Here is a 15,088-nt window from a genome sequence, read left to right on the forward strand (position 1 = left end):
GACAACTTTCTGTTTTCCCTGAAAAGCAGGTCTGTGCAACAAAAAGGTAACTAATAAAGGTTTCACCCATCTAAATTAAAAGTCAAAGGCAGCAACAAAGAGTCTCTGAAATATAAGAAAGATGTTGTGCACAGAGTGAAATTTATTGCTGCCTTGCAGAATGTAGCCAAACATCTTAATATGGAAAAACACCGCTACTTTTGACCCAAATAGATTGGGAACAGGAAGTAAAAGCAAATTACCCAGCTGCGGCCTCCCCATGCTACGAGCAGCAGCAGCAAAACCAGCGTTTCCTGCCCACGCTTGCCCCGTCTGCGGCCACCTGGGTCCGCACGCTGTTTGCCCAGGGTCAGCCGCACCTAAACCAGTCGAAGTTTGTTATTAGAGCTCTCGCAGGCAAGATCAAACCTTTATCAAAGGGGAATCAGCTGGGGAGAGCCAGGGAAACAGACTGTAGGAACCACCCCAAAATGCTGCAGCCATTTGCAAACCATACAGGGCCAAGCTCCCCTGCAAGGGGATTCCCCGTGTCTGTGGCTCTCTTGATCCTCACCAGCCAAATTCCTGACTCAGGACAGGCATATTTCAGGAGTTAATTCTGGGCTTACTCCATCATCACTAGCAAACCCTGAGAAATTAAGTCAAGCCTCAATTGCCTTAAAACATAATTGCATTTCTTTAAATAATAGTTTTGCATTATTTCATTTTTTTGTTTATGTTTTGAGCTTCTGCATATTATAGCCTAATTATATTTTCAAGCTTTCATTCGCAGCTACAGGTATAACCCAAAAGACATACAGATGAGCTAATTTTCAAATCATCACTTGGGTAAGGAGCTGGAGATTTTTAAAAAGTGACGGATAGACCAAGGGACCAGCAAGACCAAAAAAAGCCAAACAAATCAAAACACACAAAAAACTGACACCCCAGCATCTCTTTTGTTAAAACTGGTAACTCAGTGCCACAGACAACGGCTTTAAGACCTTAGCAGAGCAAACACTGAATATCATACATGTGACACAAAAGGTTTTTTACATAAACACTATACACTAAACAGCAGCTCAGAAATAGGTATTTTCATTAAAACTTTCAGAAAATCCTATAAGCATCATTTTTACTAGCTTGAGCAGATTTTTCCTACAAGATTTTAAAAGTTTCCATGCCAGGTACAGAATATTTCATAAAGCAGAATAAGATTTTTGACTTACATTAATTCTTGAGGAAAAAAAAGGCAAATTACAGCCATTAGTACAACATTGCCTTCACAGCAGATTAATGCCAGCATTACCGAAAGCAAAATAGCAACATTTCACTCAACAACACTTCTGGGTAATACAGACATCTGCAGAACCGAGGGGGGAAAAAAAAAGCACATAAACATGCACAGCCACACATTTTGTGCATTACCACCCAAGACTTTTACAAGGACGGGTGTTTTGTGCCACTGTTCTGCAAGAAAATGCCGTGAGCGAGCTCACAAGTTCACTCTTCTGCATGCGGCAAGCTCCAGTCCTACCTCATGTTCTTTTAAATCCATCACCTTCATGGTCCTAAATGCTGCTTTGGCAGAGGGGTTGCACTGTGAGGAAGGAAACCCCACCCTGCACCCCCATTATCATGCTGCATGAAAACCTCCCTCTGCCCCTGAAGAAAAAAATTCAAGTTTATCACGCCGAGGAAAAAACAGTAAGTGGGAGTCCAAAAAGGCAGTCAGAAGTGCCGCCAAAAAATCGGAGCTCTTTCCCAAAAAAAGGCCCTCCCTTAGGAACCCTGCCAGTCAAACCCGATCACGAGGCTGTTTTCCGAGGGTGAATAGAGTTCTTATTGACACAGCTTATGTCTGCAGCATGCAGCCCTCCGCGAGGCTTTCAAGAGCCGATCGGATTACACAGACACATTCTCTCGGATTTTATGCATTCAGAAGCCCTCAGACATAAAAAAACCCGTCTCCAAAGGCCCCTGGTTTTTCAGCTTACTATTGGCCTACGTGGTTTTATGAAAAAAAATATATATATAAACATATAAACATATATATACACACATAAAAAGGGCAGGGAAAGTGATCCTGGCACCTTTACTTGCGCTTCAGAGGACCTCACCCTCGCTGAGCAGGGCCATATAATTTGGAGGCCAAGCCACAGATTTGCTCCATGTGAGTAATAGGAGACAACGCATTCCCATGGTGGGTACTTAGCATCAGGATGGGAAAAGGGAAAAAATAAATATCTGCTGACACCACTTAAAATGGGGGAAGATAACATTGCTCTAGGAAGACAATCCTTCCTGGAAGATGGCACAGAAAAAGGGGAGGATACACACCTTTTAAAAGAACACGCACTGCCATAGCTTAGCAGGAAAGAGGTGCCCAACTGCAAAAGCATTGCAAGCACAGATTCAGGCAAATCGTACACAGGAACCTACAGAAAAAAAGCTAAAAGGATCCATTTATACCATTTCTATATTTAGCAAGCACAAGGAGGAACTCTATTCCAGAAGCAGACACGTACAAAAAGTCAGGGGTATCTGTGATGCTGCATTAAACGTGAAGAGAGAATTACAAAATGTTTTGTTATTATAAACGCTCCAGCTTAAAGACTGCACTTCAGCGAGAGAAACAAGTCTGTGCTTCCACTGTAGGACAAATGAGGACCTGAACGTTGCCCTAGAGAAGGATGTGTGCACTGCCCAGAGGTCTGGAATACACTGATTAAAGAGAAACTCACAGAACAGTCTAACAAGCAAACCAGTGCATTATGCATGAGTAACTGGTTCCCCGTCACCTCAAAGGAAACAACTCCTGCATCAACTCATCCACACTGAATTGAAACTTCTCACTGAAATATTACATACGGCAAATAGCAAATCGAGCAAGCTTGAGCTTCAGAGCTTTTAAGGGATTTTAAGAGCAAACACACACTGTTCAATACAGACATCCTCTCCCTGCTGCTTCCAGGCTCAGATCACTCCCCATTTAAGTGTTTCTATCACGTTGCAAAAGGGGTTTTTTTTCACATTTGCTTGGAGGATAGACCTGGGTAACCCAAATGTGGGGTGCCACGTCTGTCTGCAGAGACAGTTCTCCTTTGGTTGGACATTTACACTTTGTTTTTAGAGCACAGTTCCTATGATTGCCTTTAGAAACTGAGATCTAAGCAAACTCTGCTTTTTAACGCACAGCCTCCCTCTCAGTGCGCAGCCTCATGTTTCTAGTACTCATTTGAGTTTCCACACGTGATTTCTAGTATGTTCATGGTCAGAAAAGCCTGCTCCTATGAAGGGTGCGCACTCTTTCCCAACACGTCTGAGTCACACCATGGTTTGCTCCGCTGCCAAAGCCAAGCTCTCACCACCAGCACAGCAGGGTGTCCTGCTGCAGGCATCAGTCACCAAATCCTGACGGCAGATTCATTATCATCATCACCTGTGTCTGCACTAGCCACAAAGAAAAATCATCCTTTGCTTTCAGGCTCCTGACTAAGCTGCAGGCACTGGTGACTAGGAAAGCCACAGTTTGACTTGGGCATGAAGAAAGATACATTTGCAAGACATTAGCAATGCAGTTTTGCTGTCAGTTTAACTCAGCATAACCCAGTGCTGCTAATAAAATCAGCAACCCAGCCTCATCCTGCCCTGCCTGTGCACCCCAGGTCCTTGTGCCAACACAACTGTCCCTGTGGCCACATAGAGAAGCAAACCAAGGAAGCAGCGGTGGCTAAAATGAGCATTGCTTTATTTCTTGTTATTCTACAAGTTTACTCTTAATCCAAAAAGACTGTGCAGAGACTGGATCAAAGGACTAAAAACAGTACCACTTTTTCCACCATAGCACGAGTTTCAACACTGATTTGCAAGCTATACTGCCAAAGGTAAGAAAGCCAACCCTCCCCACTTCGCAGTCACTAGTTTTTAAGTCCCACTTTGAGATTCCCTTAAACACACAGAACAGCCTCTCAAAACACCACTTCTAGTGGCAACACAAGTGCAAAACTCTAAGGTCCACATATTCATCTCGCCAAGGTGAGCCAAGCCCAGGAGAAAACTTCTAGGTCTGTAAAAATCCAAGAATAACATTTAAGCCTCGTGCTAACCATTCCCCAACACAGAAAGAGGCAGCAGAGGAGGCCACTGCTGCTCAGAAACTGGAATTGGGCACAAAAACAATTTGAAAATCCTATACATGGATGCAACACCCCACCTAGACCACTGCCCAGCATCCCTTCTCATCAGTGACCTCCCTGCAGCACGTGGACCAGCACCAGGAGGAATGGCAGCCCAGGTCCACTCCCTCAGTCTCTGTGGGGATCCCTCACTGCCCCATGGCAGTGGAAAGGATGCGGCACCCCAACTTTTCCTGACCTGGCCTGATGCTGCAGCAGGCTGAGCAGCACAGAGGTTACAGCACTGAGGGGCTAACTGCCTCACTGACCACCAGGTCTGCTTTGCACCCTTGTTAGTATAACCCAAACCGCCCCGAAGATTGCACCAGACCCACTACAGACATACAGCTGTATACAGGCTGAACCAGGTGCATATGTAAAAATCAACTGCTTCTGGCTGACTGCGCCCAAGAGCAGACTGCACCTTCTCCTGCTGTAAGTGCATCCCATAATACCTAGAAGCTTCTGCACAGTCCATTGTCTTTCAAAGAGAAACACTCAAATGCTGAAATAGCTCTCAAACTTTTCTGGGCCATCACTACTTTAAAATGACTTCATTTAAATATGTACCATGTCTATATATATGCACATGCATACGCCAAGGGAAATTAGCATCCGTGAGGAGGGTGGGTGCCCACACACCCGTACCTCGGCACAGCCTCCCCGCTCTGCCTGGGCACGACGGAACCACCACAGCCCTGCACCAAACAACCCTACGGCAAACCAGAGCTGCTCCAGGATCCTGCCCCACTGGCAGGAGCACTGGAAAGACCACAGCCTGCGGGCTTTCCACCAGACCACTTGCTAACACACATCTTTTTTGGGGTATAGAAAGCAGTGGGGGCAGGGAAGTTTTAAGACCAAATTATAGAGTCCTTTTAAATCCTTCAGTTCTGCACAAAACTGAACCTCTAAGTCCTCCTTTCAGGAGTTTGCCCCCAGCCCCAGGGCTGAGATGCACATTTTGGACCTTCATTAGCAAATAACGCTCCAAGGAGCAGGACTGTGCCATGTAAGGCATTTCTCCAACCTGGAGAGCAGCACCATTGCAGCCTCCACGTACTACCTTAAAAGCAAAATACCCGCAAGGAGGACCCATAGGGGGAAAAACGTCTCTGCAGCCCCATGGAAGCTGCTGTATGGAAATTTTAACTGCATTACTTCTGCTTCTGCATAATCCCAGAAGAACTACCTTAATTGAGACTGCTCCAACTCAGACACTCGATAGTTTCAACATGGTATAGACTATTACCTCGCTCTAATTACAGGATCACGTTACATGTCCAACAACTGCTGCAATTTAGTCTTGCCTGATACACCCCAGCTCAAAATTGCTCACCCCATCTCTCCCATACTTTTTGGCATCCTTTGAATAAAGGCAGGGATACCTAGCAACATTTCAGTATCTGACACATATGCAACCCAAACCCCCAAAAAAGTAGTCATTATTTCCTGGCGATAACAAAAGCAATTACTTTCAAAATGCAAACAAACTAGTTTTAGGCAAATAGCACAGACACAACACTACTGCTCACACACTTGTCTGTGCAAACGCATTACAGGGTTACTGCTAACAACCACCACTGCACAATACCACGGATTCGCACGATGCTCCCCGAGCTAGGTGTTGATCTTGCACAGAGCCCATGCATGCAGGAAAGGGCTTTTCAGAGAATCAGAAGCTGCAGGATTAGGCCCTCGGAGTTTCACTGCCTCAAAGGCAGGGGACATTCCTTACAGCAGTGCACATCTTGCCTTTGAGCTCAAAACGGCATTCGCAGCTCCCGCTGCCATGAAAGGGAAAGGTTTTCTCCCTGCAACCGTTTCCCTGCGCCTGAGCCGAATGCTAACAGGTCTCTTACTTGCATCTCGCCTCACCACCACCGCCTCATGCTCTACAGGGGAATATTTTGTTCCCGGAGCGGACAAGCTGTCCGGTCATCACTCCACGATGATTCAGCAAGGGGGTGGCTCCCCGTTGGAAGGCACACCTACTGCAAACTGTCATACCACGGGGCTGCCTGAAAATGGGAGAAGTTGCTCTATCTATCATGGCTGCACTTTCCCAAATGCATAGACCTGGCCTGGTAGGGTCGAGGGGAGCAAGGGTGGAAGGGGGGTGTTCCATCTGCAGGCATAATTCAAGGAATATCTCGAGGCTTTTAACTACAGCATAAATACATAAGGAAAAAAAAAAAGCCAGACAGTTTCAGAGCCAGCATCAACTTCGCCAGGCTGTGTTCTTTGTTTCTAGGCAGACTCCAGTGCGGTGGCAAGAACGAACAAATGCGCATGTCTTCATAAGAGTCCAAAAAAAAAAAAAGGAAGAAGAAAAATGCCCCCTCCCCTGTGACCGCGGTAGCGTTCGGGGAGTCCTGCAGACACTTCGTGCCGCTTTTTCACAAGTCAAGTCCGCTTCCACCCTGTCCTGAGCAGGCGTTTCGCTACGCTACGGGGCGTTCGCGGGTAAGACAGCGCCTGCAACACTTTGGGCTGCAAACATTAGTTTTGGTGCGGGTTTGGTTTCTTCTAAAGAACGAAATGCGCCGCGACGCGCCGGGCCCCTCCGCAGACGCTCCCTCGGCCGGCGGAGCGGAGCGGGGCCGCGGCCAGCCCGCCGCCGGCAGACAAAGGAGCCGCGCCGGCACCCCGGCCGGCCCGCCGCCGCTCCCGGGACACCCGCCAGCGGCCGCCGAGCTCCCGGCCCCGGGATGTGCCCCCGCCGCCGCCGCCACACACACGCCCCCGTCCCCCCTCCCCGGGGCGCGCCGGACCCGTCCCCGCTCACCCCGCGGCTCGGCGGGGGCAGCCGGGCCCGGCCTTACCTCAGCAGCAGCGGCGCTCGCAGCAGCGGGCGGCCGCACCGTGCCACGCGCGGCACGGGGCGAGCCACGGGGGCCGGTTTAGCGCGGGGGCCGGCTGCGCGCCGCCATTTTAACGCCTCCCGCCCGCCCTCCGCCCCCTACGCGCCCTCCTCCCCCCCCCGCTTCCCCGCGGCTGGCCGCCACGCGCGGCGTGGAAATGCCACTCAGTGTGTGTGTCCCCCCCCCCCCTTCCTCCGCCCCGCCGCCGCCGTTACATTGACGCAGCAGCTCCCGGTCGCCGGGCCCGCCGTGGCGGAGCTAGCAGGGCAGCAGCAGCCGCCGCTGTCGTGGCCCCTCCGCCGCCGCCTCCCGCCGCCGGGCGCACATGGTACGCTCCGGGGCCGCGCCGCGCCCCGCCGGCCGCGCGCGCCGCCGCGCCGCCTGGCTGCTGCCATGGCAACCGGCCGGCCGCGCCGAGCGGGCCCGACCCGGCGCCCGCCCGCCCGCTCCGCCGGGCCCGGCGCACCCGCCGCCGGTGCGGGGCGAGCGGCGGCCCACCCGTGCAGCGGCGCTCCCGGGCCCCGCGGGAGGGTCTCCTGATGGATGTCGCCTCTCCGGGCTCCCGGACAGCTTCTCCCGCAGCTGCGGGGTTGACGCCGCCGCCCGCGCCGGCGTGACACGGGCACCGGCCGGCGCACCGGAGGGGAAACCGGGCCCAGCAGCCGCACCTCTTCCCGGCCGCAGGACCCCAAAGCCACCGCTGCGCCTTCCCCGCTCCCCCCGTGTCCACCCTGTCCACAGAGCCCCCACCGCAGCCACGTGCTGAGGGACTGTATCCCCACTGTCCCCAAAGACACCATCACGCCTCCTCGCTGTGTCCCCACAACGACCGTCACATCCCCCCAGCTGTGCCCACCCTAATCTCCAAAGCCATCGTCGCATCCCCTCACTGAAGGGCTGTGTCCCCTCTGTCCCCCCAGAGCAGCCATCACATCCCCCCAACCACATCTCATCTGTCCTCAAAGCCACCATCATACCCCCCCGCTGTGTCCCTGCTGTCCCCAAAGCTGTTGTCGCTCCCCCCCACAGAGGGACAGTGTCCCTGTCAGGCTTGGCCACCCTTACCTGGGCAGAGGCACAGCTCTTCCATGCTGCAGTGCTCATTTTCACCCCTGTTTTGCAACAGAAAAATTGCGTACGCCGGGACAGTCATCAGGGAAAAAAAGCGCGACGTGAAGCAGATGAGAGAGTAAATCATAAAGCCGTCGTACATGTTCTGCATACTGCAAACAGGGAGCTAATTTCCTGGCAGCCGTCTTCAGGATGCTTCAAGTCAGTCTGCTCCAATGTGGCCCTTAAAAACCTCACAGCGTCCAGCTGCAAGCAACCCCACTCATTTCTGACTTTAGCATCTAATTCCCACAAATACAGATATTTTAATTACGCATTTTGTCAGGGTGAGCTGAAAACAACCAGCAGCTACCAGATCACTGAAGAAAACAAAGTCGATCATATATTTCTTCTAAAAAATCAGCTTTTTATGGAGTTCGGTGATGTTTGCTATGTTTTGTCAAGCATGAGTTCAACCAGAAGCAGAAAGAAGCAGCCGAGGGTTGTTTATGGCACACAGAGTGGCCCTCCCTGACAGCAGCACTAATGGAAATGACTATAATAAAACCACCAGTGTTTGTGGTCTGAGCAGCAAAGCGGGAGCCCTGATTTCTGCCCCCTGTTCTGACAACCACTTCCCAGTGACGAGGAGCATATCACTTCTCCCCTCTTCCTAGTTACAGCCACTGTTTTGTAGTTGAGATCAATTAGTTAATGTTTGAAAAGTCAGTTGAAGATGAAAAAGCATTTACATACTGCTAATAAAACCATAATGATCCCACTGTTAAACATTAAACACACAATGACGTGTAAAAAAAAAAAAAATCACTTTAATGGAAAATTCCTCTTGCTGCAAAGTCAAAGGATTAGCTCCTAAAAAAAGGAAGGACGAGCTCAAGATTGCATCATAGGACTGTGTCTCAGGGGTCTGGCTTCTGTTTGGGTCTCTGCCACTGATTATTTGTGCGGCCATGGACACATCACTTGGGCAGTTGCTGAAGCGGCTGGTGGGCCGACCCACCTGAAAGTGGCCAGTTAATCCAGAGCTAGCCAAAAATCATCAGACGTGTCTGGAAAATGCTGGTCTCTGTCATTTTGTGTGTCTGCTAAACACGATGAGGATTGCAGCTGCGTAGCCTGATTTTTCTAGGCAAGATAACCCAGCAGCAGGCAAACCCTGGCACTGGGGTCCTTAAAATCCAGGAGAGCTGTGCTGCTCACAAGACACTTGTATCACACTGTGGCGTGTGGAATAAAAGCAGGTGTGTGGAACTTTCTAGAGATTTTTCTTGGTGATGAGTCTCTCTTTAGATGTAAAACCGGTAGCTGTGCCACTGGTAGGGCTCTGGGTCGCATGTCTGATGCTCTGACCTACAGGCAAGAAAGAGGAGAGGAACCAGGGAAACCACATTTGTACCTTTGGGCCTGCACAGCGCCATGTTCATGGTGATGAGCCACCGGTGTTTCTGGCAGGGCAGAAGCCGTGAGTGGGATTTGCACAATAGGAGCTCCAGGCAGTTCAGGGTTTGGCACAGAGGAGAACTCCTCTCCAAAAAGAGCAGCCCCTTGACAAGGTAACCCTCATTTCCTCAGTCCAACTGCCCTTCGCAAGGAGCATCCCAGAGCTGCAACAGCCTTTTCCATCTTCCTCCTGAAATCTGACGCTACCCTGCTTTGATGGTGATCAGTTGTTGACTGCAGAAAAGCTGAATCATGAAACAGAGGTTATAAACAAGGTTATTTTTAATGAAGGAAAGAAATTCCACATCATGCAGAAGTCAGAGCAAGGAACTGGCAGATAGGGCTCGCAGGTCTCACTCCTGCCCTGATACTCTCCATGTCCTGAAGCAAATTACGATGTCTCTAACCTTTAATTTACCTGCTTGTAACATGGACAAAGCAGCAGACTCCAGTTGTGCTTTCTTTGTACAAGCAAAGCTCCTGGTGTGACAGTAAAGCGGTGCTGGGAGCTGCGCAATGCCTGGGGCTGGCTTTCACTGTCGCTCAGCACCTTGCAGAGCTATTTTCGCCCATGCAAAATGATCATGCACAGTATTTCAGCAATGTTCATAGATGTTTTGAAGGCAGAGAGAGACTACCCAGTCTGATTCCACGATCCCATATTTCACAGTCTTACATTTCAATTCCCACATGCTGGAATTCCCACATGCCTGGTTACTTCTGCTTCATTTTGCACACTGAAAACTCAGACAAATTTTGTAGCCCAGAGTCTCCTATTACATCCTTCAGGCACTGGCGTGCTGCAGGGTGTGTGTTGTAGATACCCAGCTCAGAAGGAGGGAAGACGAGTCTGGTACACCTACAGCTAACTGAGAAATTTCCTGCTTATGCCACTTCTTATCTCTCACACTTAAATTATTTCCAGAAAAGCATATTTCATTTTCCTTAGGAAAGACGCCTCAACTCAGGGAAGCAGGAGACTGGGGCTGGGGCTGGCCAGGCTTCCATGCGCTGCCCGAGGAATATGAACAACCTCACGTACAGATCCTTGCAAACCTGTCTTCTGTGCTCCATGCTCATTAACGAGCATTTTGGGTGCATCTCTAACTTTACATACATAACTACTAAGCTTAAAGAACTCTAGCTTTTTTGAAAATATTTTATAAGTGTATGTATTTATTTTTATATATATAGATATAGATATATAAACACACATACATAAACTTACAAAAACTTCAGGAGACTGGAAGCTTTCCTGCCATACTTTATTTACAACCCTGCTAGCGCTCTTTGCTGCTAGAGGGGCTTACCTTTCTTGCTCAAGTTTTCTCCAACCTAACTATTGATTTCCACATAGAAAATATCAAACAAAAACCACGGCATTGATGGACCTGATCCAGAGTGGGCTCCACTCCTGCTGTTCATTCACTGGTGCAAAGCCCCAGCCCATCTTCACCTGTCTGCTGTGGGAACAGACACCAAACCAGCACACTCTGGGAACAAACTCCAGTACCTTGGCACAGGTGCCCGGGCACCTCCAGTGCGGCTGTGAGAAATGGAATAGGACCAGCCTTGCAAGCCAGTTCTCTCTTGCGGGTGCCTGCAAGGACACGTGGCCATGTGCCAGTGGATGGAATAACCATCACCCTGCGCTAGTTATGGGGCAGGGATGCTGCAAGGCTGTGTTAATTAGTGCTTGAGATGCCTGTGATCTGTAGATGAAAGGTGATTTACAGCTGCAAATTATTGCTCTTCGTCATGTGAAGTCATTATTTTCTGGTGTCCCTCATTTTGACTGATGCCACATCCCATATTTGGTGTGGGCCAGGCTCTTCTCTGTGGGCAGATATATAGGTGCTTTACATCTCCAGACAGCTTCATGCTGTAGAAGTGTGTGATGTGCTCACATCACCCATTCGAGGGAGCCTGGCTGTGCCCATGCTTGGGTAACTTGGGCTGGGATTTGCACAAAACTGCAGCATTTAGCAGATTGCTCAGCTGGTGGGTTTGGAGGGCTTGTCTTTGAGGCTGGATACTCAGCTGGGTTGTGCACTCAGATTCGTGAACAGGCAGAGAACGAGTTGGGTGAACCTTAAATCCTGCTGCAGAAAGAAGAAACAGGAATATCCTGAGCCTCTGTGCTTGGGGCTGCCCCAGGGAAGGGGAAGAATCCAGAGAGGACCAGACTGGGGCCCTTCAGTTTACAGCTTCTCATCTGCATCCCAAACCTCCTGGGCAGGAATTACAGAGCAGGAGGGGTTCGTGTCTTTGTCTGGCATCTGGAGAGAAGGGATATTTGGGTGGTTTTTTGAACAGCCCATGGATAACAGAAGGAAGAGGTAGATTCAGTGTCCTTCCAGCGTTAAGCATCATGGCATGCACTCCCCATCAGGCTGCAGAGAGCAAGTGGCCTTTTGCTCTTTACTACTAAATAAACCAGCAGATAGTAGCACATGGTGTAAGGTAGTTGAAATGATGGAGGAAGAAATATCCCTCATATCCACACTGCACAGGGCTGCCAAGCATGCACATGCAGGAGGGCAGGACTGGCAACACCGGCCAGGCACGGCTTTCCAGGCATGGGATAAATTAGCGTCTGCAAACACTATGACCCAGAGCAATTACAGCATGGAGCAGGATTTCCTTCCAGTGCACTCACTGTGCAGCTTTCCACGCGGGAAGTAAATGACCACTCACACAAGACAGCACAAGGCAATCAGGGACTTTTACAACTGGAAGACATCTCCTAGTTCCTGCCTAGCCCACACCAGTTTCCCCCTTCTTTCCCCAAGGTCCATGAGATTTTAAACCCCTCCAAGTGATGACATTCCCAAGTAGCCTCACATATCAGTGAACAAAGAGGACTGGACAGAGCCTACAGTCTCATTAGAGCTCTCTCTCCATCACCCTGTCCCCCTGGCTCCACCAAACCCTCCTGGAAGCTGTTTGCCTACGCAGTGAGTTGGTCTGGGGCTGCTGTTGCCCTCCCCACAGACACAACAGTCAAGCTCTAATTCCAGCTTTGGCTTGCTCCCAACAAACCCATTTGGGTCCCATTTTCACAAGCAGCGGCTGCAGCACAGAAGGGCACCCGCCGCATCCCCCGCACAGGCAGCTGGGCTCCCGCGCTTCCTGCAATGCAGACTGCTGCTGGCTCTCACCTGTCCCTGCTGTCTCCTTGGGGACCAGCCATGGCAATGGCCCTGCTCGTTCCCTGGAAAATCCCTGCTAACCTGCACATGGGCTGCCTGCGGGTGTGTAAGGTGAACAAATCCATGTGCTGAGCAGAAACAAGGCTGCAGAGCTGCACCCCAGAGGTGATGTTTATACAGACAGAAAGATTATTTCAGAAGTGCTTATGCCAAGAGGGCTAAGGAAGGCTGCAGTTGTTCTCTGGGGCAGCGTCACCTTCACACCTGCTTGCAGATCCCTTTGCAGGTAGCCACGAGACCCGTGGCCTTTGCATCCCACACTGGAGGGACCTGGTGCTTTGGGCTGATACTGTGACCCCTTCCCCGTCTCATGTTCTCATGGTACTGTGAATCCCCTGAGGTACTAAGAAAGCTACAAACACACCTGTGGGGAGCACCAGGAAGGTAAATCATTAGAGCTCCCATCCCTTCTGAGACCGGCCCCAAAGAAAACACAGAAAGACAGACCCCCACCATAAAGCCTTGCCCCGGTCTCTGACCTGCTGTTGTGTCACATTTTCTCACTGCCAAGTTTTCTTCAGAAGGTTTTATCCTGAATTCCTCAATGTGCTGGGCCGGGGGGGCTCCAGATCTGCTGATGTTCTGCACATTGCTCACCCTCACTCACAGCAGAGAAACCCAGCGTTTGCTGTGAGAGGGTCCTGCACGGTATTCCTGCACTTCTCTGCTAAAAATAAGTCTTCAAAACCTAACTCCACTCAATCAGAAGCTACTTTTAATGGCCACTGCTGAATATTAACCTCACCTGTGTTACCAAGAGGTAAGCAGGCCACGAGCACCACTTGGAAAACTACGTCTTACACAAAAGGCCAACAAGCCAGGCTCAGTTTGACACCCTCAAGGAGAGAAATCCTGGTAGAGTATTAGAAATATTTTATTTTTAGGACCTGAATGCTTACAAATAACAGTTTTTAATAACCATGAATGACAATATCAAACTGCCACACCCCAAACTGAAATCATCGCTCACTTCTGGCAGGTGGGGAGGGATTTCTAAGCTTTTCTCCTCTTTTTAAACAACTGCTGCAGCAAGGAAACACTAAAAGGTGGAAAAAACACACAACCTCATGTGGTGGTGACATTGACAGATGTGATGGTGCGGGCTGTACATGATGTTGTGATTTTTTATTAATAACGCTGCACTGCAGAGCTCAGTTAGGAAAAGGAGGAGAGCCTGAGCGTGTGGGGAGGATGGCTTTGTTCTTTGGATTTGCAAAAGAAGGAACGTAACATGGAAGGTAAAAACACTGGAGGAGAACAAGGACTCACAAGGGAGGTGATGTGCTGTGGGTGGTTATGAGCAACAGGTACATGCACAAGGAAGACTTCAGCTATCAGGTAGTCAGGCTTTTAAATGAGATTATTTGGACCAGCAAAGAGAGGGTAGGAAAAGATCGCAGAATAATAGAATAGTTTGGGTTGGAAGGGACCTTCAAAGCTCATCTATTCCAATGGCCCTGTGATGAGCTGGGACATCTTCAGCTTTGCCCTGACCCAGGAGCAGGACCTTGCACTTGGCCTTCTTGAACCTCATGCGGTTTGCATGGGCCCCAAAATATGGAACGCTTCATGAAAGATGCTTTCAGTTAATTTGTGGGAGCAGATAAGGAAGGCCCAGGTGTATTAAACTTAAGGGTTTGGGAGTTTTTCTTTGCCAAGCAATGCGGTGGGATACCCAGAGGACAATGCCTGGTCCCTTCCCCTGGCCAAAGAGTGCTCCTGCCCCGCTGTCCCACACAGGTCACCCACGCAGCGATGTCCAGAGCCAGGCAAGAAGGCAAAGGAGGACGCGCTCTTTCTCTGCAGCCTGCAGTGGGACACAGCTGCCCCGTGCACCCCTCTCCAAACCAGGCACAGAGGAGCCACTTTGCAGGGCAGGACACGGGCGGCTGCAGAAGCAGCCAGACGCAGCCCTGCAGAGAGAGGAGCTCGCCGTCCCCAGGCACGTCCCCGCACCGCCGAGGGGAAGGAAACGCAGCTTCAAAGGGAGGGGAGGCCCGAGTTTCCGAGGGCAGCTGCTCTGCAGCGTTCGTCATCATCTGAGGGAAGAGTGAAAGTTTTTGCTCATGGGATAATTTTTAAAGACATTTGGGTTTTGCTTTCACATGCCCTCTCCTTTTTCTTTTTTTTTTTTTTTTAAGTAACTGTAAACCCCATCGTGACTGTCAAACAGGGATCCGCAGAACTGAAGCTTGTATAAACATTGTGATTTATGTTTCTCTGGAAGTGAACTGGTATTTCTGAGGAGCCCCACCCAAGCCTAGCAAATACCGAGGGAGCGCGATGACTCACTGGCCACTGGCATCCGCTCCTCTCCCTCGATGGCCAATTTGAGCACAGGCAA

At 50.1% G+C, this 15,088-nt stretch overlaps 1 protein-coding gene and 1 long non-coding RNA gene across 11 annotated transcripts in view; one reads left to right on the plus strand and one right to left on the minus strand.

Moving 5' to 3' along the window:
- The window catches only part of MBNL3 (muscleblind like splicing regulator 3), a 92,047-nt gene extending 84,678 nt beyond the window's left edge, over positions 1–7,369 (minus strand). For 7 of the 10 annotated variants that reach the window (XR_014184955.1, XR_014184956.1, XR_014184957.1 and 4 more), the window contains exon 1: positions 7,237–7,369. Coding sequence is in view for 1 of the 10 variants with exons in the window: in XM_082061722.1 (XP_081917848.1) it covers positions 6,020–6,025 (6 nt within the window). In the remaining 9 variants the exon portion in view is untranslated. Of the gene's footprint in view, positions 1–6,019; positions 6,041–6,982; positions 7,119–7,236 lie in introns of those variants that run through there. The other 3 variants (XM_082061719.1, XM_082061718.1, XM_082061722.1) reach the window with 3 other exon arrangements.
- On the plus strand, positions 6,199–9,352 carry LOC309444136. Its single transcript, XR_014184958.1, has 2 exons — positions 6,199–6,623; positions 8,148–9,352. It is a non-coding gene; the product is annotated as an uncharacterized lncRNA (long non-coding RNA).
- Positions 9,353–15,088: the final 5,736 nt, after the last annotated feature.

The sequence above is a fragment of the Streptopelia decaocto genome (assembly GCF_964273445.1).
Source record: "Streptopelia decaocto genome assembly, chromosome: 10".
NCBI lineage: Eukaryota > Metazoa > Chordata > Aves > Columbiformes > Columbidae > Streptopelia > Streptopelia decaocto.